The sequence below is a fragment of the Lithobates pipiens genome, unplaced genomic scaffold, assembly GCF_037356315.1.
Source record: "Lithobates pipiens isolate NorthernLeopardFrog02 unplaced genomic scaffold, aLitPip1_a1.2 Scaffold_28, whole genome shotgun sequence".
NCBI lineage: Eukaryota > Metazoa > Chordata > Amphibia > Anura > Ranidae > Lithobates > Lithobates pipiens.
Genome location: NW_027507789.1, coordinates 19690295 through 19712730, shown reverse-complemented (window position 1 = coordinate 19712730; position 22436 = coordinate 19690295). Strand labels below are relative to the sequence as shown.

The window sequence follows — 22436 nt, the reverse complement described above, 5'->3', positions numbered from 1 at the left end:
CAGTGCGGTGCGAATCACATCCGGTTCTCCTAGCCGCGCCAGTGTGAACCCAGCCTAAGAGGCCAGAAAATAAATGACTTGATGAATAAATTTTATGTTAAAAAAAAATTATAAAAAAATTTAGCCGCCTGGTCTGACCTTTATAGAGGACTAAAAAGTGGCTTGCAGGTCAATAAGAAAACAGCGACACTTAAGTCACAATGCCTTACATTGATCAAATCAAAATCTTTCCATTTTGGACATTGTAATTAATAAGCAATTTCTTCTCTGTTGGTTATCCCAAACATTGACCAGGTTCTTTGGGGTCCGGCCATTATTTAAACTGTGGGCTGGTCAATATTTCTAGAAAATCTTGTACTATCCCAAGCAATACCCATATAGAAGTGGTGCCGTGGGTCCTGCAGAAGGAGGCACTCTGGGGCTGGGGGGTTTGCCGGGTGGCTTTTTTAGCACCGCAATGATGTTGGCCATAGGTTTACCATGATTGCTTGGGTCCCATAAAGATTCTCGTTCCTCTGAGAAAGAAATGTAGTCTATTTGAAATGTGTTGGGAGTGAAGAGAATTGTACCCAACATGCTCTGGTCATTATCATGTCCCGACATATTATTTTTACATGCACCTTATCTTCCATCACAATGCATCATAACATATAGTAAGTAACGTGACTATTCAAAATAAATGACACTCAACACACCAACACTATGTGAAAAGCTGGCTTTAAAATATATTTATTTTAAGCATTAATTATTGCGGCTATAGCTATGCCTTGTCTAGATACTGCTCTTGCAGCATTGAGATATTGTCTGTGAACTGTCACTCTTATTTACCTCTCTGGATAATACATGTGGCTCTGTGTAAGCAGAGGATGTGACATGCACTCCTGGTCATTCCCTCTTATTATGAACTGCTGGAGGATTTCCAAGAAATGCTGGACTCAGGAAAAATCGATCACTGGGGACATTCTGGGGACTGAGGCGTACATCTGTCTAAGAGGCAAGCTCTATGCTGATTCTTCTCATTGCCTATCTAGAGACAGAATATGTTAAGAACAACTCTTGCCACATTATTTTTTTTTTTTTCTGTTTGGGACAGAAGGAGAATTTTAGTTTGGGACAACGTGGCCATTTAAGCCTGGGATAGTTTGTTCATTTTAGCTTGGCACAGGATGGGAATTTTATTTTGGCACAGGATGGGAATTTTATTTTGGCAAAGGATAGAAATTTTAGTCAGGCAAAGGATAGAAATTTTAGTTTGTTTAAAAATTCCCATTCCGTGCCCAACTAAAATTTCCGCCCTTTGCCAAACTAGGATTTCCGCCCTTTGCCAAACTAGGATTTCCGCCCTTTGCCAAACTAGGATTTCCGCCCTTTGCCAAACTAGGATTTCCGCCCTTTGCCAAACTAGGATTTCCGCCCTTTGCCAAACTAGGATTTCCGCCCTTTGCCAAACTAGGATTTCCGCCCTTTGCCAAACTAGGATTCCCGTCCTTTGCCACATTAAAATGTTCACCTTGTGCCAAAGGATGGGAATTGTAATCTGTCAAAGGATAGAAATGTTAGTTTGACACAATATCGGAATTTTAGTTTGGCAAAGGATGGAAAGTTTAATCTGGCAAAGGATGGACATTTTACTCTGGCACATGACGGGAATTTTAGTTTGGCTTAGGGAATTTTCATTTTGGACATTTGGAAAGGATGAGAATCTAAATTTGGGACAGAGTGCCAGGTTTAGTTTGGTGCAGCATAGAATATTTAATTTGGCACAGGAGAGCAATTTCGATTTGGCACAGGACGGGAATTTTGGTTTAGCACAGGATGGGAATTTTAATTTTGGAGAGGATGTAAAATCCTAATTGGGGACGGAGTGCCAATTTTAGTTTGGTACAGCATGGAATGTCGAGTTTGGAATCAGTTGACAATTTTTAGTTTGGGACAGAATCAGTATTTTTTTATATAGAACAGGAGGATATTCTTGATTTGGAACAGGGTGGCAATTTTAGTCGGGCAAAGGATGGGAATTTTAGTTTGATTTAAAATTCCCATCCCGTGCCCAACTAAAATTCCCACCATGTGCCCAACTAAAATTTCCATCCTTTGCCAAACTAGAATTTCCATCCTTTGCCAAACTAGAATTTCCATCCTTTGCCAAACTAGAATTTCCATCCTTTGCCAAACTAGAATTTCCATCCTTTGCCAAACTAGAATTTCCATCCTTTGCCAAACTAGAATTTCCATCCTTTGCCACATTAAAATGTTCACCTTGTGCCAAAGGATGGGAATTGTAATCTGTCAAAGGATAGAAATTTTAGTTTGACATAGTATCGGAATTTTAGTTTGGCAAAGGATGGAAAGTTTAATCTGGCAAAGGATGGACATTTTACTCTGGCACATGATGGGAATTTTAGTTTGGCTTAGGGAATTTTCATTTTGGACATTTGGAAAGGATGAGAATCTTAATTTGGGACAGAGTGCCAGGTTTAGTTTGGTGCAGCATAGAATATTTAATTTGGCACAGGAGAGCAATTTCGATTTGGCACAGGACGGGAATTTTGGTTTAGCACAGGATGGGAATTTTAATTTTGGAGAGGATGTAAAATCCTAATTGGGGACGGAGTGCCAATTTTAGTTTGGTACAGCATGGAATGTCGAGTTTGGAATCAGTTGACAATTTTTAGTTTGGGACAGAATCAGAATTTTTATTTAGAACAGGAGGAGAATCTTAATGTGGAACAGGGTGGCAATTGTAGTTTGGGACAGGTTGGCAAGTTTCATTTGGCATACAATTGAATTATTTGGCCTCAACACCAAACAATATGTCTGGTGGAAATCCAATACAGCTCAAAATAACACCATTCCTATAGTAAAGCATGGGAGGTGGCAATATCCTGTTACGGGGGAGTTTCTCTGCAGTATGGACTGGAGCATCAGGATAGAAGGAAAAATGTATGGGTCAAAAAACCTGCTGCCCTCTGCCAGAACGTTGTCAATGGGCAGAAGTTTTATCTTCCAACATGACTGACCCAAAGCACACAGCAAAAGGAGAAAAAAGGTGAATGTCCTTGCATGGCCTAGTCAGAGCACAGACTTAAACCCCATTGAAAATATGTGGAATGAGTTGAAGACTGCAGTCCACAAACTGTCACCATCAAATATAACCGAACTTGAGCAGTTATGCAAAGAAGAGCGGGAAAATATTGCAAAGTCTAGAGGTGAAAAGTTAGTAGAGACAAATCCCAACAGACTAAAGGCTGTAAGGTAGTCCAACAAAAATACTGACACAAGGGGGTAATCCTTTTTCCAAATCAGGATTCCGTTTTTGAAAGGATGGGTTTCCCCTTTTGAAGAGATTTCCATCATCCCTTTCCAGGCAATAATTGTCACAAAGTGCAGGAAAAGCATTAGCAACAAAATCCTAAAAAGGAGAAAAGGAGTTTTAAATCTTCCCCCCCTCCCCTGTAAAGCTGAACTCCGGGAACAAAAAAGTTTCTTTAAATATAACCCTCAAAAGCTGCAAAGGATAATAATCCACTTTGTGTGCACCAGATGCCTTTAAAGTGGTTCTGCACCTAAAAAAAAAAAAAAAAAAAAAAAAAAAAAAAAATATTAAAAGCCAGCAGCTACTAATATTGCAGCTGCTGACTTTGAATAAAATCACACTTACCTGTCCCAGGGTCCAGCGATGTCGGCGGCAGATGACGAGCGATCGCCATCCTCTGTCAGGAAATCGGGAAGTGAAGCGTTGCGGCTTCACTGCCCGGTTCCCTACTGCGCATGTGTCTCTTCTGGTCCCCGCTGTGTCCTGGGAACTGTGTGTTTCCCAGAACACAACGGGAGGGTGGGGGTCTGCGGCAGTCTGTCCCGGAAGTGGGTGCAGATACCTGGATTATCCAGGTAACTGCACCCCCCCCCCCCTGAAATGTGCCGATTGTGGCACCGGAGGGGGGGGGGGGGAGGGATCAGATTAGCGGAACTTCCCCTTTAGGGTGAAGAACCGGTTTAACAAGCCAAAAGGTATTACCATTATAAAGTAGAAGTGACATCACTGTGCTGTACATATCCTGTGCATAGAGCAGAGCTGTGGGGGAGGGCCAGCAGGTCCAACCCACTACAGGGTCCCTGCAGAAAACTACAGGAGGGGTAACGACTCTGCACTCTCCTACTATTAGCATGATCATTACATCGCAGAATAACAGATTGGTTTCTTGAGATGCTTCCGCCCACTGTCTGGTCTGAGCTCTGCTGTACAGGGACTACATGAGGCTTACATAAAGTCAAGTTCAGGTACTGCATTTAAAAAATACATAATAATGTATTAATGAACACAGAGGTGCATTAATTAGCATCTGTAATATCTTAAGTTATTGTTTGCACAGGTACCTGGTATAGCGCTATCAGCACCAGAAAGACACGGAGGCGGATAGGCTGGGGCATCACTGGGCACCGACAACCTCATCTGGAGGATTTTGTGATTTCTTGCAGTGGAGCTTTCAGGAGAAGTGTGCACGGCTGCAGCAGCTGAAAAAAAGAAAAAAAAAGGATTAGAAGTTAATACAAAAAAGACCCCACATCTCAAAATCATCAAACATACAAAAACCATGTCAAGAGTTTTCATTTTCTTTTCTTGTTGGAGATTAGATATACAGTGCCTTGAAAAAGTATTCATACCTTTTGAAATTTTCCACATTTTGTCAAGTTACAAACAAAAACGCCAATATATTTTATTGTGATTTTATGTGATAGACCAACACAAAGTGCCACATAATTGTGAAGTGGAAGGAAAAAATGATAAATGAGTATGAATTTTTTTTTTACAAATAAATATGTGAAAAGTGTGGGGGACATTTTTATTCAGCCCCCTTTACTCTGATTCCTTTTAACTAAAATCCAGTGGAACCAATTGCCTTCAGAAGTCACCAAATTAGTAAATAGAGTCCACTTATGTGCAATTTAATCTTAGTATAAATACAGCTGTTCTGTGAAGCCCTCAGAGGGTTGTTAGAGAACCCAAGTGAAGAAACGGCATCATAAAAGGCCAAGGAACACACCAGACAGGTCGGGGATAAAGTTGTGAAGAAGTTTATAGCAGGGTTAGGTTATAAAAAAAAAAAAAAATATCCCAAGCTTTGAACATCTCACGGAGCATTGTTCAATCTATCATCCGAAAATGGAAAAAAAGAAAAAAAAAAAAAAAAAAAAGAGTATGGCACAACTACACATCTACCAAGACATGGCCATCCACCTAAACTGACCAGCCGGGCAAGGAGAGCATTCATCAGAGAAGAGCCAAGAGGTCCATGGTAACTCTGGAGGAGCTGCAGAGATCCACAGATCAGGGGGGAGAATCTGTCCACAGGACAACTATTAGTCATCTCTCCACAAATCTGCCCTTTACGGAAAAGTGACAAGAAGAAAGACATTCTTGAAAGCAAACCATAAGAAGAGTCCCGTTTGCAGTTTGCGAGAAGCCATGTGAAGGACACAGCAAACATGTGGAAGAAGGTGATCTGGTCAGATGAGACCAAAATTGAACTTTTTGGCCTAAAAGCAAAACGCTATGTGTGGGGGAAAACTAACACTGCACATCACCCTGAACACACCATCCCCACCGTGAAACATGGTGGTGGCAGCATCATGTGGTGGGGATGCTTTTCTTCAGCAGGGACAGGGAAGCTGGTCAGAGTTGATGGGAAGATGGATGGAGCCAAATACAGGGCAATATTAGAAGAAAACCTGTAAAGCCCCATACACACTATCAGATTTTCTGCCGATTTTTGTCTTCAGATTTACCAAAACCATGTAGTGCAAGGGCCTAAGGTTTGACCTCATATTACATGGTTTTGGTAGATCTGAAGGAAAAAAAAAAAATCAGCAGAAAATCTGATAGTGTGTATGGGGCTTTAGAGTCTGCAAAAGATTTGTGAATACAAATGCCCCCCACACTTTTGACATATTTGTAAAAAAAAAAAAAAAAAAAATTGAAAACCCATTTATAAATTTTCCTACCACTTCACAATTATGTGCCACTTTGTGTTGGTCCAGCACATAAAATCCCTATAAAAAACATTTACATTTTTGGTTGTAACATGAGAAAACGTGGAAAAATTCAAGGGGTATGAATACTTTTACTAAAGCCAAGCCCCAGGCAAACAGATGGTTAACCTGCCAATAGGATTTTTGTATAACTGTCCATCCCGTCCTGAGATGTCAACAGCTTTGCCACACAGCACAGACAGGTTTGTGACCCAACTCTTTTCTAATATAGTTAAGCACCACTTGTGACTGGACAGAAAAAGGAGCAGCAGCAGATTGGTGAGATCATCTCCCTGCTCTTTCTATTACAGTCAGCAGGTTTCCTGTCAACCAATGCTATTAAGAAAGAAGTCTTATAAGCACCATAGGAAGCCTGTTCCTACCTTACCAATTCAACACCAGGGCACCCTGAAAGCTGCATGTAAATACCGACTTTCTGGAAGTCTCTATTTGCATAACTCTAGGCATGCCCCTTGACATGACAAAGCTTCAGCCTGTCGAGGGGTCACTAAGTAAAGGGGTCTAAGTAAATTGGAAAGGATTTTCTAAAACTCGAACGGTCAATTTAGAGAAGCTGTTCATAGGAACCGGCAATCAGCTTCTTGCCCCAGCTTGTTCAGTTAGTGCCGTTTCACTCTACAACGACTTGGGATCCGACTTGTAAGTCCTCAAGTTGCTAGATATAAGAAATGCCATAGAAGTAAATGAGAGCCAACTTCCGGAAAGGTCCCTGTACTAGTACAAGGCAACTTGTACCCATGGAGGCAACTTCCATTGAAATCTAAAGGGAGATCTCCATCTATATGGAAGCGATTTTACACTTCCCACGTTTACCCAGGCAACCCCCTCCCTCCCACAGAGCTGATCATTCTGTGGATTGGCCATAGCCAAAGGCGCCTGTCCTAGAGGCAACTTTAAGTTGTGTTGTAAGTTGCGCAAAAGTCGCCTCCAAATCGCGCTGTAGGTTGTCCCTGTGTGAACCGGGAACTTAGGCTTTAAAATTGAAAGCTAGAAGATGACTTGTTGCCATGCAGAGCTGCTCTATGTAGTTTTTGTAAATTCCCCTCATTGTCCTTTTCCAGCGTGCAAAAAATAAAATAAAAAAAATGGGTGAAGACCGACCTTTTAACCACTTTCAGACCGGACCAATTTGCTGGTCAAAGACCAGACCACTTTTTGCGATTCGGCACTGCGTCGCTTTAACTGACAATTGCGCGGTCGTGCGACGTGGCTCCCAAACAAAATTGACGTCCTTTTTTTCCCACAAATAGAGCTTTCTTTTGGTGGTATTTGATCACCCCTACGGTTTTTATTTTTTGCGCTATAAACAAAAATAGAGCGACAATTTTGAAAAAAACGCATTATTTTTTACTTTTTGTTATAATAAATATCCCCCAAAAATATATAAAAAAACATTTTTTTCCCTCAATTTAGGCCGATACGTATTCTTCTACATATTTTTGGTAAAAAAAAATCGCAATAAGCGATTATTGATTGGTTTGCGCAAAAGTTATAGCGTTTACAAAATAGGGATAGTTTTATAGCATTTTTATTAATAATTTTTTATTATTTTTTTTTTTACTAGTAATGGCGGCGATCTGCGATTTTTATTGTGACTGCGACATTGTCGGGGACCCATCGGACATTTTTGACACATTTTTGGGACCATTGTCATTTATACAGTAATCACTGCTATATAAATGCAGTGATTCCTGTGTAAATGACACTGGCAGTGAAAGGGTTAACCAGTGGGTGGCAGTGTAGGGGTTAAGTGTTCCTAGGGGTGTGTTACTAACTGTGGGGGGGGGTTGGGCTTTCATTTAGTGTACACTGATCTCTGCTCCAATCACATGGAGCAGAGATCAGCGTCACTAGTTGCTAGGCAGAATGGGAAAATGTTGTTTATACAGCATTTCCTCCATTCGGCCGCTCCGTGAGACGATCGCGGGGATGCCCGCGGCGATCGAGTCCGCGGGTCCCGCGACCGGACTCACGGGGGTCCCGACCAGCGCGGGAGCGCGCCGCCGGCGGCGCGCTCCCGATGGCACGGTGGCAACGAATATTGGACGTACATGTACGCCAATATGCCTGCCCGTGCCATGCTGTCGACGTACATCGTCGTGCGCTGGTCGGGAAGTGGTTAAAATCCAGCCTCTTTCAAACTTTTTACCATGGGAGGAACCATTGAAATAACTTTCTGGTCTTCTGGTGAAGCCCTACTACTAATTGCTGTATCTACAGCTCATTGTACATTGATGTGATGGTCGGTGGGAAGAATGATCCTTACATTTGTGGTCATCAAGAAAAAATTCCCGCTTACAGATAGCTAAAAAAAAAAAAAAAAAAAAAAAAAAAAAAAAGCAAGGAAGAATGCCCCAAACACACGGTCGGATTTTCCGACAACATAATCCGATCTGACTTTTTCCATCTGAATTTCTGACCGTGTGTAGGGGGCAGAAGACAGAAAGCTCCATGGTGCCAGTGGAAACTTATCTGAGAGACTGAAATTGCCCATTCCTGAAGGAACCTCAAGCAGCCTCTGGAGGAACCCTGGATGAGAAACAGTGAATAACCCAATTTTGGATTTCCCATCACTTTCTTCCCTAGTAATAGTAATGACCAGAACAAATAGAGGGGTGAAACTTCCCAGCAGGAACACAGACTGCGAAAAAAAAAAAAAAAAAAAAAATTCCGACAGCTTTTTTTTATCCGCTTACAAAATAAATAAATTGGGCTTTAGATACACTTTAAAGTGGAATTAACCACTTAACCTTCAGAAGATGACCAGGCCATTTTTTTGCGATACGGCGCTGCGTCACCTTAACCTGACAATTGCGTGGTTGTGCGACGCTGTACCCAAATAAAATTGTTGTCATTTTTCCCCAATCGTCTTTCAGGACAGCCACCTTAGAGAGACACCGGCTCCTCCCCTCTGAGGAAACACCGCCTTCAATTTCATAATTTAAGCCTCCTCCTCCCTTCGTTCCTCAGTTATGGTGTTTCCTCCGGCGGGGAGACATCGCCAAGGAACCTTAGGCTAAATTCGGTTGGTGAAACTGAAGCCACCCGAGCGGAGCCCTGGCCCCGTTCGGCTATCCGACCGTTCATCGGTCGGTCCAGGACAGTCCTATCAGCGGGGAGCTGTAGTGTTCGTACTGTCCATATACCCTAAACTCCGCTTGGGGAAAGCGGGAAGTTTATGGGGTCGTCCGTTCGTTCACCCGCGGGGGTTTCAACGGAACAAACAGTCCAGTCGGCTGGGGAAGCTGAATACTCGACTGACCTTTACACGCACTCCAATCTTCGCTTGGGGAAAGCAGGAAGTCTTTGGAGAGGTTCATCCTTGCGTTTCGCCCAGTGGGGTGCTGAACGAAGGCGTCCAGGGCCCCCCTGTGTACGCAGCCGGCTGGGAGCTGGAAGCCGGACCGGTAGGCGGGCGACGTCAGTTCCGGTGGGGGCGGACCCCTTCGTTCGATCCGCGTCTTCCGGTTCCGGACGCGGCACGTGAAAGGGAACCTAGCGTTCGGCTGGTGCGGCCTCTCTTTTCACAGTTGCACAGGTAGCTGTTAGAGGCGCATTCGTACCACGCTTCCTCAACGGGAGAATGTCCGAGGCAGAGGCTTCAAAAACTCCTGGAGATAATAGCACCAGCCACTCGAAGGTAAGAGGAAACCTGGGGAGGTGTTCCCTTACTTGTATCCAGTAGCTCCACTGGTGTTCCTCCTTGGTGGTCGGGGGGAAGGGTAGTGTGTCTGGGATCCTGGTGATGGTTGATCCTAGGGGGGGCACTCCCGGTGGTCCTCTATGTAGCGCTGGTGTTGCTGTTTTTTAGGCTCATGCTGCCCCTTCCTGTATTTTGTGTCTTTCAGAAAGCCACGAGCAAGTCCCCCCATGGTTCTAAGAAGAAGTGCCCTTCGTGTAGAACGTCTATGGGAGACTCTTGGTCTAAAGCTATTTGCAAACAATGTGTTGAGGATTTACTTAAGGAACAGGCAGTAGAGCTGAGTGCAGATCTGGTAGCTTCTATGAAGGAACTCTCTGGTACCTTTCAGTCCTTCCAAAACTTTTTTTCCAGTTTTCAGTGGCCCCAGCCTCCGAGCACTCCTACACCAGCGCAGCAGAGTGTACCATCCAGCCCTGTGGATGTTCCTCCTGCAAGGGGAGAGAATTCAGAGGGTCCCAGGGAGGAAGCTGAGGAGGAAATTGACAGTGTCGTTTCAGACTCCCAGGGGGAGTCTGACGCAGAGATGTTGGATGGGGAATCCAGCAGAATCTCGCGGTATAAGCTTTCCCTGGAGGATGTGGATGAGCTCTTGGGAGCGATTCATACCACTTTAGGTATTCAAGAAGAAACTAAGACATTGTCACTCCATGATCGGATGTACAAGGGCATGGGGGAACAAAAGAAGCGGGTGTTCCCAGTGCATGACGTCTTGATCGATACCATCAAGAAGGAATGGCGGGATCCCGAAAGGAAACCTTTCTTTTCTGGGGCATTAAGACGTAGGTTTCCTTTTTCGGAGGAAGAGACTCTCGTCTGGAATAAATCTCCCAGACTAGACGCTGCTTTTTCCCAGGTGTCCAGACACACTGATCTATCTTTTGAGGATATGGGGGTACTGTCTAACCCTATGGATCGAAGGATGGATTACCTTCTTAAGAAGGCCTGGGATTCGTCACAGGGAAATCTTAAGCCAGCCATGGCAACCACGGTGGTGGCCCGCAACATGGAGTATTGGCTCACCCAGATTAGCGCACACATTGAAGCAGGGACAGCAAAGGAGACTATTCTATCCTCCTTTCCCATGCTTCTTAAAGGGATAGCCTACATAGCGGACGCTTCGGCGGAATCCGTGAGGATGTCGGCAAGGTCCTTGGCCCTGACCAACTCTGCCAGGAGAGCCTTATGGTTGAAGACCTGGCCTGGAGACAATGCATCCAAACTTAAACTTTGTGGAATCCCCTTTACAGGAGATCTACTGTTTGGACCAGGCCTTGAAGCGGTGCTAGATCGCACAGCAGACAAAAGAAAGGCCTTTCCTGTTAAAAGGAAAATTGGGGAACAAGCCAAAAGAAAGACTCGTCCCCAGAAAAGGGTTGTACCACCCCGTACGGTTCAGCAGAAGAAAAGTTGGGGACTCAAAAGCAAGGGCCCCGGGGGAGCAATTTTTCGCCCTCCTGAACAGCCCAAAAAATCTCAGTGACAGGGTCACGGTGGGAGGAAGATTGGGGGCCTTCCTCCCACAGTGGGAAATGATTTCCTCCAATCAGTTTGTCTTGGGGATCGTCAGAGGAGGTTACCATTTGGAGTTTTCGGAACTCCCTCCTCTGAGGTTCCTTGTCACCGAGCTGCCAAAATGCGCAGAAAAATCATCTGCCCTTCTTTCCTCTCTTCAGGAGTTGGAAGAACAGGAGGTGGTAGTACGGGTTCCAGTAGGAGAGACAGGCAGAGGCTTCTACTCTCACGTCTTCGTGATTCGCAAGCCTTCGGGAAAGTTCAGGCTCATCCTGAACCTGAAGCCCCTGAATGTCTCAGTTACCTACAGAAGGTTTCGGATGGATTCGGTTTACTCAGTAAAAGCACTCCTACCTCCGAACTGCTTCATGGCATCAATAGATCTGAAAGATGCATACTTGCATATTCCAATCGCAGAGTCCCACCAGCGTTTTCTCAGACTGGCAGTGAGAACTCCAATGGAAGTACTACACCTTCAGTTCAGAGCGCTTCCTTTCGGACTATCCTCTTCCCCCCGAATCTTCACCAAAGTGATGGCAGAAGTTCTGGCATTTCTGCGTCTCAGGGGAATCTCGGTGATCGCATATCTCGACGATCTCCTTCTGTTTGCCCCTTCCCCAGCACAATTAATTCAGGATTTACAGGTCACAAGAAACCTGTTAGTAAGCCTGGGTTGGCTCCTGAACCTGGAGAAATCCAACTTAATCCCTTCCCAGAGGGTCACTTTCCTAGGGTACGAGTTGGACTCAACAGTACAAAGGGTCTTTCTTCCTTTGGAAAAAATTCAAAAGATAGACAGGGCTCTGTTGTGTCTTCAGGGCAACCACCAGATCTCTATAAGGAAGATCATGTCAGCGCTAGGGTTGCTGACATCCGCTCTTCCAGCGGTTCAGTGGGCAGGGTTACATTACCGCCCTCTACAATTATTTGTGCTGAAGGTTTGGGATCACAGCCAGGAATCTTTGGATTCTCTGGTTTCGATTCCAGATCAGGTAAAGAGGTCCCTCTGGTGGTGGAGAAAGGGAGCAAATTTGTCCCAAGGTCTAGAGTGGGTCATGCCAACCTCCAGGGTGGTCACGACCGATGCAAGCAGCTCAGGTTGGGGGGCACACCTAGACTCCCAATTAATACAGGGTATTTGGGAAAAGAGGGACTCGAGGAGATCCTCGAATTGGAGGGAGCTGAGGGCAGTAGATCTAGCTCTCAGAACCTTTCAGAAGGAGCTCCGGGGGAAGCACGTAAGGGTAAGGTCGGACAACTCCTCGGTGGTAGCTTACATCAACAGACAGGGGGGCACCAGGAGCAAGTCCTTATGGGCCCTAGCGGAAGCCATCCTCAGATGGGCCGAAGCAAATATCCTGTCCCTTTCAGCAATCCACTTGAAGGGAGAACAAAATCAGGTGGCAGATTTTCTCAGCAGGAGAACTCTGAGAGAAGGCAATTGGGTTCTCAAGCAGGAAATATTCGAAATGATCACCCGGAGATGGGGGATTCCTGCAATAGATCTCTTTGCCGCAAGGGAAAATGCGAAGGTAGCAACGTTCTTCTCCATAAACAGGGGGGACGGGGCATTGGCGGTGGACGCACTAGCACAGAGTTGGGGTTTCTCCAGGTGCTATGCTTTCCCCCCTCCAGTGCTCATTCCAGCAGTATTAAGGAAATTTCAAGTGGAGAATACTACCCTCATTCTAATTGCACCTCACTGGCCCAGGAGGCCGTGGTTCTCGATCTTGAAGGGCCTGTCTGTAGAACCCCCCTGGATTCTCCCAGTGCAGGAGGATCTCCTGTCTCAAGGTCCGGTGTTCTGCCCTCAGGTAGGACGATGGAACCTGGCAGCGTGGCTTCTGAGGAAGAATTGCTAAAAGCCAAGGGCTTCTCAGACCGGTTGGTAGCCACTCTTCTAAACTGTAGGAAAAAGGAAACCCAGTCCATTTACTTAAAGGTATGGAAACGGTTTAACAGCTGGTGTTCAGAGGGTTCCTTCAACGTGCATAGCCCTATAGCCGTTCTAGAGTTCCTGCAGGCAGGGGCGGATAAGGGGTTAGCGCTTGGAACACTAAAAGCTCAGGTTTCCGCTTTGAGCGTGTTTTTAGAGAAACATCTAGCGTCAGATCCTTGGGTCGTAAGGTTCTTCAGGGCCATAGGTAGGCAAAGACCAGCTTCAAGCTCCCCCTTCCCGGTTTGGGATCTTTCTTTAGTTTTACAGGTTCTCACAGGGGAACCTTTTGAGCCGTTAGAATCTTGCTCATTAAAGCTGATCACTCTCAAAACGGTGTTTTTGGTGGCGATCACTACAGCAAGAAGAGTAAGTGAACTCGAAGCCCTTTCTGTCAGGGCTCCCTTTTTTCAGGCTTTTCCGGATCGTCTGGTTTTGAAGATAGATCCGGCCTTTTTGCCTAAGGTAGCTTCTAGTTTCCACAGGATGCAGGAGATTGTGCTACCTACATTTTGTTCAAATCCAGTTAGAGAACAGGAACACATGTTTCACAGACTAGATGTTAGAAGATGTGTTCTTTATTATTTAGACTGCACAAGTCAGTTCAGAAAGACAGATTCACTTTTTGTTTTATTTTCAGGGGCCAGGAAGGGTTCCAAAGCCTCTAGACGTACCATAGCTAGATGGTTAAGGTTAGCCATTGGGCAGGCATACGTGGCAGGGGGATTAGATCCTCCAGCGGGCATTAGAGCACACTCAACCAGGGCCGTGGCAACTTCTCAGGCAGAGTGGGCTGGTGCGTCTCCGGAACAGATCTGTAGAGCTGCAACGTGGTCCAGTTTTTCTACGTTTGTGAGACACTATAGACTGGATCTTCTGTCAGCCAAAGACCAAGCCTTTGGTCGAAAGGTGCTACAGGCAGTAGTCCCACCCTAAGGTAATATACTCGCTTATCCTCTCTAAGGTGGCTGTCCTGAAAGACGATTGGGGAAAAATGGAATTACGTACCGGTAATGTCCTTTTCCAGGAGTCTTTCAGGACAGCACCGGTTCCCACCCAAATTGTTGCAGATCATCGGGAACTCATTGCATGAGATCGTCAGGTAAGACTTAAAAAGGTTTATTTGTTTGACGTGTTCTTGTGTCTCCCCAGTTTGGCCGGAGGTACTCTGGAAGAACTGAGGAACGAAGGGAGGAGGAGGCTTAAATTATGAAATTGAAGGCGGTGTTTCCTCAGAGGGGAGGAGCCGGTGTCTCTCTAAGGTGGCTGTCCTGAAAGACTCCTGGAAAAGGACATTACCGGTACGTAATTCCATTTTTTTTTCTCACAAATAGAAGCTTACTTTTGGTGGTATTTAATCACCTCTGCAGTCTTTTTTATTTTTGTGCTATAAACAAAAAACGGCAACTTAAAAATAAATAAATAAAAAATAGTGTGGTTTTTATTTATTTATTTTCTGCAATAAAACACATCCAAAAAAAAATAATAATAATAATAATAATAATTGGGAAAAAAAAAATCTAAAATTTCTTCATCAATTTAGACCAATACGTATTCTGCTACATATTTCTGCCAAAACATAAGCAAAAATCTCAATGAGCGTATATTTATTGGTTTGCGCAAAAGTTATTGCGTCTACAGTACAAACTGAAATGTGATGTTATTCATTTATTTATTTTTTTACTAGTAACGGCGGCGATCAGGACTGCGATATTGCAGCGATCAAACCAGACACGTATCTGACACTATTGACACTTTTTAGGGACCAGTGACAGTGGTCAGTGCACTAATGACACTGGCTGGGAAGGGGTTAACATCAGGGGCGATCAAAGGGTTAACCGTGTGCCTAGCTGGTGTTCTACTATAGTAGGGGGAGGTGCTCGTACTAGGGGAAGGCATGGATTGGTGCCCCCTGCTTAGCAGCGACACAGGATCCATGCCTTCTGTACTGATGGGCAGATCTCCCTCTTGACCGAAGGACTGGCGGGTGCTGGAAGCGGCACGTGTGCGTGCCCCAGACCTTCTAGTGCAGGGTCACATACTAGGTACGTGATCTTGTGCAGCAGAGCTTCCTTGCCACCATATATGAATGTTATACCTTCGTCCAGCGGTTAAATTTCACAGTTTTTTAAATGGGCCCCTTGCAGGTTTAAGCCAGAATGTGCTAGTATTGCACTGCAAGGCAGCACATTTTAGCAGACTTACCTGTCAAGCAGAGCCCTCCAGTGCTGTGCCACCAGTTCTAAGGCGCTTTCACCTTTACCTGGTCATCCTTTTGGTTTTGTGCAGTTCGAATGCTTGAATGGCTGGGCTGTGATGATGTCACGCCCGTGCACGCACACATGGCACAGAGCCAGTGCCGTAATTGTACTCTAAGCTGTGTGAGGGTGGCTCAGGATACATTACCACTGACTGGCCAGAAGAGGCAGACTTCTTTACCCCGATATAGCTATAGCACGGCTCTGTTGCACCCATGGATGCCCTCTTAGAACCGTGCCCCCCCCAGGGCGCAGATTCAGCGAGTGCTGCGAATGCTGTGGTCTTCGGACACAGATCTTGGTAAAGAGCCTTTCACTGCAGCCCTTTGAGTTGGCAGTTATCGGCTATTCTTTCCTCACGTACTTTGAGGAGAGGAGAGCAGTTAATTGGCAATCCTGACAGCCAACATGTTCACAGATAATTAGAGCACTGATCATCAGTGCCTTGATTATCAGCTCAGCCCCATCAGTGCCGCCTCATCAGTGTCCATCAGTGCAGCCTCATCAGTGTCCATAAGTGCAGCCTCATCAGTGTCCATAAGTGCAGCCTCATCAGTGGCGCCTCATTGGTGCCAATCAGTGAGCCTCAGCAGTGGCGCCTCATCAGTGCCCATCAGTGAGCCTCATCAGTGCAGAGTTATAAGTGTCCATCAGTGCCCATCAATACCGCCTCATCAGTGCCGCCTCAGTGTCCAATGCTGCTTCATCAGTGCCCATCAGTGTCGCCTCATCAGTGCCACCACAGTGTCCATCACTGCCGCCTCATCAGTGCCCATCAATGTCCATCAATGTCACCTCATCAGTGCTGCCTTAACAGTGTTCATCAGTGCCGCCTCATCAGTGCCGCCTCATCAGTGTCCATCAGTGCTCATCATTGAAAGAGATAAAATTTCTTATTTGCAACATTTTATAACAGAATCTAAAAAGTTTTTTTTTTTTTAATTAACATTTCCTTACATTTTTTATTTATTTATTTTGTTTAGCAAAAAAAAAAAAAATAATAAAAAAACCCAGTGGTGATTATATACCACCAAAAGAAATCTCTGTCTCCAAAAAAAAAAAAAATGATAATAAATATAAAATGTCATATGGGTACAGTGTTGCATGACCGCACAATTGTCAAAGTGTGAGAGCGCTAAAAGCAGAAAATTGGCCTGGGCAGGAAGGGGGTATAAGTGCCCAGTAAGCACGTGGTTAAAACCCCCTACCTGATGGCAGTTTTTAAAATGCTGAGTTAAATACCACTTTAAAAATAAGCGTCTTTTCTGCTTCCTTTTCAAGTAGAATTTTATTTAAAGGAGAGAAGCTTTTTGTGTAAACACAATTTCCTCTTTGCATCTTGGTTTTAATACCCAAGTGCGCACATCTGTGGGGAAGCGCATCCGTCAGCCCCGTAATTGGCTTTGTGGCAGAGTAACAAGTCCACATTTAGAGATAATGGAACACCCTCCAGGTCTGCTGAAGTTTGAACTCGGGCAGCCTCTGTGCCGACTTCTGACATATTGTTAAATTGGTGACCGACACAGAGGGATTAAAGGGAAACCAGAAGGAATTTGTCACATGGTAAGCTTTTTTTTTTTCTCTAATATTACAACTAATGGGACACACATTTTCACGTACGTGCTTTGACACTTTATCTTAAATTGTATTGCACAACATCTTTTTTAAATGACTGCTGAAACAGCCAAAATTGTATTCATTATGAAGATACCAGAAAACATTATTTTGACACATCCAGCTGCAGAATTATGCAAGGAATTGTCATCGGGACCATCTGGAGCCTCTTAAACTGGAGGAGAACCACAAGGAAGTGCTAATGGCTGCACACGCCTAAAATCCCCTAGCTCTGACTGCATCTGAACCACTTCAAAGCCAAGTAAAGCCTGGTACACACGATCAGATTATCGGAGAAATTTTTGTCAGTTTTTTGTTGCATGCCAGTGTCATATGGAAAGTGAAGAGGCTACTCGCCATACGAAAATTATCATAAGACAGAATTCAACGTCAGAAGTGGCGAAATGCGTTGAATTGTGTTCTATGTGTAGCGCTATACGAGCAGCCGCTATATGATTTTCAAAGTTAATTCTCCTGAAATCACAGTTTTTGGGGCTAATTTTCAAAAATGTATGGTTTCAGTGCCAGTCCAGCTGGGTTGCACTGGGTTCTCCTTGACCGCAGGTGTCGCTGTCACCGCCGGCAAGGTTAGAAGCACAGTCTAGCTGGGTGTATTGAATGCCACCGATTTCCTTCAGAACCAGCCCAGTGCGAGTGTTCTCCTGCTGTGCATTCTGGGGGGTTGCATTTAAGGTGCTGACATCACATGCTTCAGGGTTCCTGAGATTATTTTCTGTCTCTGGTTCTGGTCCTCCTGACCAGCCCCCGTGGCCCTCCTGGCCTGGGGTGCAGAACCATGCATTCCAAGTCTCGGGGCTGGCTAGCCCGAGGCAACGCAACTGCAGGGACAGGCCTGAATGGATTTTGGGGCCTATTGATCCAAAGGTGGTCCGGTGCCGTCTCATCTAAGGGAGAGGCCCAACAACTGGAGAAACCCCAGGGGAGGACTCTTCGGGAGAAGGCCTTGCGCAAGGCTGGCTTCTCTGAAGGAGCCTGGAGGCTTAGTTGAAGGACACTACATGGATCTACACTCATAGGGTATCACCAGACTGGCTGAGAGATACTGGTACCGTATGATGGCTCTTAAAATTTGTCGATGTCCCTCAGTTACACTCAAGTCTGTGGCAGACCTTACTGACTGCTAGGCCTAGTGAGAGGAGGTTTGTCCGGGGGTTATAAAATCCAGTTGTGAAGCGGTTGCTATTCTCTGGATTTTTTTTCCTATAAGAGACTTTCCATTTTTGCAGTCTAAAGTACCTGAACTTACTCCTAACCCTCTACCCAAAACAGAGATTCTGTTTCGGTTTCGAATAAATAACCCAAAAGAGGGAGATTCAGTGTCAGTTTTCACATTTCTTTGGGCCATCTACCACGGGAATCCCTAGATGGAGACGTGAACAAGAAGGTAACGGTAAGCCCAATAAAACCAGCAGCTCCTTCGGGGGGTCAGTGCAACATATGTATTCTTTGTTTCTGAGCACGCGTTGTCTTGCTCTTACGATTTTATTTTTGCGACCGAAAACTGTGCTAATTAAAAACGAAAAAAATCGGACATTGTGTTCACATCAGACAAAAATTTTATAGCCTCCACATCCAGTTTCTGTCGTCCGAAAATTCAGAAATCGGCTGTCAAAAGCACTGTAACTAACGAACGATCAGAAAATCAGCAGATCGTTCATCAGACGAAATTTTACGACCGATTTTCTGATCGTGTGTCCATACGGACCTTGAGGCTGGGTTCACCCTTATGTGATGTTCAACATCACATGTGATTTGCACCACATGGCTGTTTACATCACATGTGTAGCACCCCTGATGTTTAGGCAGGGTTGCGTCTAAATTTACCTGCCAGGTATAGCGGCCTTGGCTAATTGTTTAGGATTTCACGCTTATGCTGCGTACACCACGATAGAACATTCCAACAACAAAATACCATGTTATTTTTCCGACGGATGTTGGCTCAAACTTGTCTTGCATACACACGGTTGCACAAAGTTGGTCGGGAATTACGAACGTCAAGAACATGGTGACGTACAACATGCCGAGAAAAATTAAAGTTCAATAGCCAGTGCTGCTCTTCTGCTTGATTCTGAGCATGCGTGGCAATCTGTGCGTCGGAATTGTCTACATACGGAATTTACGAGAACGGATTTTGTTGTTGGAAAATTTGAGAACCAAATCTCAAAATTTTGAATTTCCGACAACAAGCTCCGATCGCACATTTGCTGTCGGAAAGTCCAACCAGGTGTATGTGGCATAAGTCTGTAATTGCTGCACTGCTCTCTTTTGCTGCTAGGTAGTCGGGTACCTGGTGGCATTAGATAGAAGAAGGGCAATGCAAGGTCAGATTATGGGTATATGGGGTATCTTTGGGCAGGGGTTTTCTTGGATCCATTGGCCTGCTGGGAGAGCTTATATATTTGGGTGGAGTCAGGTGATCTATTTCGTGTCACCTGGACGGCTGTCTGGGTGGACCTGTGTATTGCCCGGGCTGCTAGGCCAGAGATTGGGCCTATCCCAGGCAAATCTGGCTGCTAGGCTGTGTGAGGGCCTACCCAGAAGCAAGAGAGCAGGGCAAGGTTGGGATTGCAGTTTGCAGTCCAACCAGAAGTGCCGGTTTTATCGGTCGGAGAACCCGTCGTGGTCGGAGGTAGAGGGGAAGCTGTTGCCACTAAGGGACCATCCACCTTGTTACCAGGGACCACAGTGAGTAGCTGAAGCAAGTAATGGAGCAACATTTTCACCAACCGGGGATGGTGAAGAATTGGGAAACTTCAGTGGGTATCAAGCCAAAGACCCAGCCAGTAGAGGTGACGCTTGCAGAGAATGACCAATGTAGCCCAGATGTCCGCAACCTTCTTTATACTACCCAACCACTTACACTCCCCCCATCCCCCTTACCATTATCTAAATTAACGAGACCACACCTGAATTTGGAGTATAAATGGCCATAGCAGCCTTTTAACAAAACATTTCAAAACTTTTAACATATAAAACCATCTGTAAATGACAACTATGAATCACTCAGTCTGTTGGTCTTTGACGGCACCCCAAAGTTAACACATATTCCACCACTACACTGCATGACCTTCCTCCACGATAGGCCTCCATACCGGCTCGGAGACAACCCACTTCCCGCAGTGCAACCATTACCATATTCCAGCTAACCTTTCTAACTGGAATACACCAGAGGGGCACATACTACCAATGAGTCCCCAACACTTCCATCTCATATGTTTTCCAACACTATCAAAGACCAAAACACCGCCACAGCCCGCAAGGATAACACCTTACCCTTAAGGGCCCCTCCACACCTGCAGGGCCTGCTGAATCCCATCCTGTAGACCCAGCGCCCATAAATCAATCCCCACTGCAAACAGGTGAACCCCATCGCCTCAGAGGTACAGGCCGGTATTAGATTTCAACTCCATGTGGCGGGTGACCATGCCCCCATTCTAAGTAATGAATCTTCCCAGTGTGAAGTGCCTGCAATTCAGATGCGATGTGGGCACCCACACAGGAAATCGCTGCGGTTCCCGCTTCGCACCAGGCGTGAACCTAGCCTGAAGAAATGTCATCACCACACCAAGGAGTCAAACTGGTCCAAAACTTTATTCACATGGTACACATACGGCAACATTTCGAAACTGCACAGGGACCCTTCGTCAGGCAAGTGACAAAGTGCAGTACAAATCACTAAGTATTTAAACAGACGATGCACCAATCAATGCAAACAATTGCAGCCTAAAGGCCCGTACACACGGTCGGACTTTTTGACAACAAACATGCAAATTAGCTGTTTTGGAGCAACATCCGACTGTGTGTACGCTCCATCGGACAAACTTTTTCTGTTTTCATCGGACTTTTGTTGGCTGTGCGAACGGACAAACTTTCTGGCAACAAAAGTCTGATGGAGCAAAGTCCGACCATGTGTACGCAAAAGCATCGGACTTTTGTACAAGGTACAAACACGCATGCTCAGAGCCTATGCAAACGATCAGACTACAATACAGAAGTTGACCAAAGGTGGCGCTGGAGTCATTGAACGTCCTCTTTTGAAGTGGCGTCCGTACGTTGTGACGTCACCACGTTCGTGTTTGTTGTCAAAAAGTCCGACCGTGTGTATGCAATACAAACTTGTGGACCACGCCCTTTGTACAAAAGTCCACGGAAAAGTTTGTACAAGTCCGACCGTGTGTATGAGGCTTAACTCCGCCCCTGACAAAAGAAAGTCATAAACCCGCCATTACACTCCGTTTAAAAATATGACTGATATAACTGCCAAAAGCAAAATTGCAATCAGTAAAATTATAGCAATCAAAAAAAACTCTAGTAGGCAATGATCCTATAAAGAAAGATGCTGGTCACTTTTTAAAGTTGAAAATCCATTTGTGTAATAAACAAGCTGGCTATACCAAGCCGTGGACCGTACAGTCCCAGGAGACTGTGTATCCACGTTCTGGGAAGGCTGTCCACAAGGTTTAGGAGTGTGTCTATGGAAATGTTTGACCATTCTTCCAGAAGCGCATTTGTGAGGTCAGGCACTGATGTAGTATAATGCCCCGTACACACGAGCGGACTTTTCGACATCCAAACTCCGACGGACTGAGTCCGGCGGACTATCCGATCGTGTGTGGGCTGCAACGGACTTTAGCGAAGCTAAAGTCTGACGGACTTTAGAAATGAAGCATGCTTTAAATTTTCCCGACGGAACTCCGCCGGACCCGGTCCCCTTTGAAAAATCCGCTCGTGTGTGTGCTACTCCGACGGACTAAAACCGACGCTAGGGCAGCTATTGGCTACTGTCTAGGAACTTCCTACGTCGAATCCAGTCGTACGTCATCACGTTCGACTCCGTCGGAGTTTGGTGTGATGGTGTGTGGTCAAGTCCGTTCGGTCGAAAAGTCCGCCAGAACTCCGTCGGAACTCCGGCGGAACTCCGGCGGAACTCCTTTGGAGGTCTGTCAGACTTAATCCCTCTCGTGTGTACGGGGCATAAGAAGGCCTGGCTCAGTCTCCATTCCAATTCATCTCAAAGGTTCCTCCAACCCAAACTCACTCATCCATGTCTTTATGGATCTTGCATTGTGCACTGGTCATGTTGGAACAGGAATCGGCCGTCCCCAAACCGTTCCCACAAAGTTGGGAGCATGAAATTGCCTAAAATGTCTTGATATACTGACACCTTAAAGGGGTTTTAAAGGTTCAGTCTAACGTACCTCCTCTGTGCAAGGGTTTTGCACAGAGTGGCCTCAATCTTCCTCTTTTGGGGTCCCCCAACGGTGCTCCTTGCTCCTCCCCGCATTGATTCCCCCAACGCAGAAGCGCTCTTCCTGGGGGCGCTCATGCGTCCATCAACACA

The 22436-nt window shown here is 45.5% G+C and overlaps 1 protein-coding gene across 3 annotated transcripts in view; it reads right to left on the bottom strand.

The window, feature by feature from the left end:
- The window catches only part of GCGR (glucagon receptor), a 111415-nt gene that overhangs the window by 45979 nt on the left and 43000 nt on the right, over positions 1 to 22436 (bottom strand). For all 3 annotated transcript variants that reach the window (XM_077458842.1, XM_077458840.1, XM_077458841.1), the window contains exon 2: positions 4378 to 4515. In XM_077458842.1, the coding sequence (XP_077314968.1) occupies positions 4378 to 4431 (54 nt within the window). In that variant the 5' untranslated portion in view covers positions 4432 to 4515. The remainder of the gene's footprint in view (positions 1 to 4377; positions 4516 to 22436) is intronic.